Source organism: Vombatus ursinus, unplaced genomic scaffold, assembly GCF_900497805.2.
Source record: "Vombatus ursinus unplaced genomic scaffold, bare-nosed wombat genome assembly UNPS02015165.1, whole genome shotgun sequence".
Classification (NCBI taxonomy): domain Eukaryota; kingdom Metazoa; phylum Chordata; class Mammalia; order Diprotodontia; family Vombatidae; genus Vombatus; species Vombatus ursinus.
In genome coordinates, this window is record NW_020954943.1 from 182,065 (window position 1) to 184,622 (window position 2,558).

The window sequence follows — 2,558 nt, forward strand, 5'->3', positions numbered from 1 at the left end:
TAGGTTGTCATTCTGCCCAGCCCATCCCCCCCCACTAGCCCAGCAGGGGGGCAAATTTCAAATTAGCAAGGGCGGGGCTGCGGAGGCCCCAGAACTTGACCCTGACTTGGGACAACGGGGTGCCATGCTTGTCACTCAGAACCTGGGCTGCCGCCCCGGCACCCTCCTGGGCCACTTGGGTACAGACACTGGGACGCGAGACGACCCGAGACCGAGCCAGGGAGCCGAGCACATTGTACACGTGGTGTCCTGGTCGAGGCCTGGGGGCGTTCTGCGCATGTCCCCAGGTGTTCCCTGAGAGGTGACAACGGGGGCAAAGGGAGAACAGCGCCGTTCTGCGCAAGTCCTGGGGACAGGTGGAAGGAGCCCGTGGCTGACATGTGACCCGCGCGGCCCGCCAATCCAGGCGAGACCCGAGGCCCCGCCCCCTGGCTACGCTCAGGCCCCACCCCTTAGAAACGTGCCACGGCCCAAGGATGGCGTAGTCCGGGTCCGCAGATTGGCCCGCGGGCGTGTAGCTTGTTCGCTAACTTGCTCGCTGGGCCGGCGGCGGACCGGCAGCCCGAGCTGGGGCAGGCCATGAAGCTGACCCGGAAAATGGTGCTGTCCCGGGCCAAGGCCTCGGAACTGGAGAGCGTGAGGAAACTAAACTGCTGGTGAGGGGGCGGGCCAGAAGGAGAGCACAGCGCATGCGTCCCTCCCCTTGCCCACCTGCCTCCCTCCCAGGGAGTAGGCAGAACTGCGCATGCGCTAAGCTGTGTGTGTGTTTGGGGGGGGGAGTGGCTGAACTGCGCGTGCGCCTCGCCATTGGCCTGGGGGTGGGGGGGACAGAGAGTGGGCGGGCCTCTGGAGCCCTGGTGCCTCTGGGTTAGGTTCGCATGTGCAGGATTACCCCGCCCCCAGCCCTAGGGTAGGCGAATGCCCTCCCCCATGGAACACCTGGATTTAAATACTACCAGAGACACTTCCCAGTAGTGTGACCCTGGGCAAGTCATGTCACCTGTCTGCCTCAGTTTTCTCATCTGGTGTCATGAGGATCAAATAAATCCTTGTAAAGTGCTTAGCACAGGGCTTGGCACAGCCATTATCATGGATCATGGAGCCGACTCATGGTTACACATTCTGCCCAGGTCACTGACCATGTCAGTGTCCATGGGGGGCTGAGCCTGGTACTGATCAGGGCAGGGGCTGGTCCTGGACCCCCGGCTGCCACCAGCCTTCTGGGCTGTCTTGTCACACGGAGCCAGGCGCTCAGGCCCGACCTTCGGGGGTCACACGGGTGGACAGTGCCCACCAGGCATTTGGGGGAGGGCTTGGAGCACTCCGCCTTCTCTGTTTTCTGGGAGTCCCTCGGCTGCCAGGCTTCTTCGTCTGCGGGGGGGGACTTCTTGGGCCACGGAGGCGCCCTCTGGGGCTCTTGGGTCAGCTGGGCCACATTTCTCAGGAATGTTTGGGGGGATTTAAAGTGTTTTTGGCTGCTTTTGAAGAAACCCCGTGTTTGTCTTTGTTCTTGTTTCCAGGGGCAGCCGCCTCACCGATGTAAGTGCTGATATTGTCTGACTGGGCCCTTTCCTTAGAAAGTGAATGGGGGGGCAGCTAGGTGGCTCAGTGGATAGAGCATCGACCCTGAAGTCAGGAGGACCTGAGTTCAAATCCAGCCTCAGACCAAACACTTGACACTTACTAGCTGTGTGACCCTGGGCAAGTCGCTTAACCCCAATTGCCTAAAAATAAAAAATAATAATAATAATAATGATAATAATAATGAAGGAAGTAAATAGAGCCTTTTCTCGGGGTGGGTGGGCACATCTTTCATCTGTGACACCGTAGTCCAGCCCAGGAGGGGGCTACTCCCCAGCCTTCCCGCTCTGGAATCTCCTTTGTTTATACGAGTCGTCTCCTCCCTGCAGTGGGGCCCCTGACCATCAGCAGCCCTGGGGTCCACCTGGCTACCCCAGCTTCCCCAGGGAGTCTCCCTCCTTCCGGGTCAAGCCCAGCCGGGGGGGCAGGAAAAAGTGACTGTGAGGCTCCACCCGGCTAAGGGCCCTGTCTGGCTGGTCAGTTAGGAAAGGGAAGAGCGCCCTTGGGGGCGGGTCCTCTTCAGCACAGCGTTCTTTGTGCTCCCAGATTTCCATCTGTCGAAGCTTGCCCAGCATCGAAGTGATCACACTCAGGTAGGTGCCAGAGCGTCCTCTGCCAGGGGGCCTAGGCTGCTGGACACTGCTGACCCTCCAGCTTGCACACGTACATACAAACATATATCCCCGCCAACTTGCCACCCCTACATGTACACAGCAGATAGACAGACATACACACACACACACACTTACATACAAACATACCTCCCGCACATGGCCACCCCCACATGTACAAAGCAGACAGAGAGAGAGACACACACACACACACACACACACTTACATACAAACATATACCTTCCCTACATGGCCACCTCCCCGTGTACACACCAGACAGACACATACACACACACATATACTTACACATGCATACAAACATATACCCCCCACATGGTCATTCCCCCACCATGTACACACCAGACA

The 2,558-nt window shown here is 58.7% G+C and overlaps 1 protein-coding gene across 2 annotated transcripts in view; it reads left to right on the forward strand.

The window, feature by feature from the left end:
* Positions 1 to 471: 471 nt before the first annotated feature.
* CFAP410 (cilia and flagella associated protein 410) overlaps positions 472 to 2,558 on the forward strand; it is an 8,037-nt gene continuing 5,950 nt past the window's right edge. For both annotated transcript variants that reach the window (XR_003567735.1, XM_027846446.1), the window contains exons 1-3: positions 472 to 656; positions 1,521 to 1,539; positions 2,128 to 2,174. Coding sequence is in view for 1 of the 2 variants with exons in the window: in XM_027846446.1 (XP_027702247.1) it covers positions 580 to 656; positions 1,521 to 1,539; positions 2,128 to 2,174 (143 nt within the window). In the remaining variant the exon portion in view is untranslated. The remainder of the gene's footprint in view (positions 657 to 1,520; positions 1,540 to 2,127; positions 2,175 to 2,558) is intronic.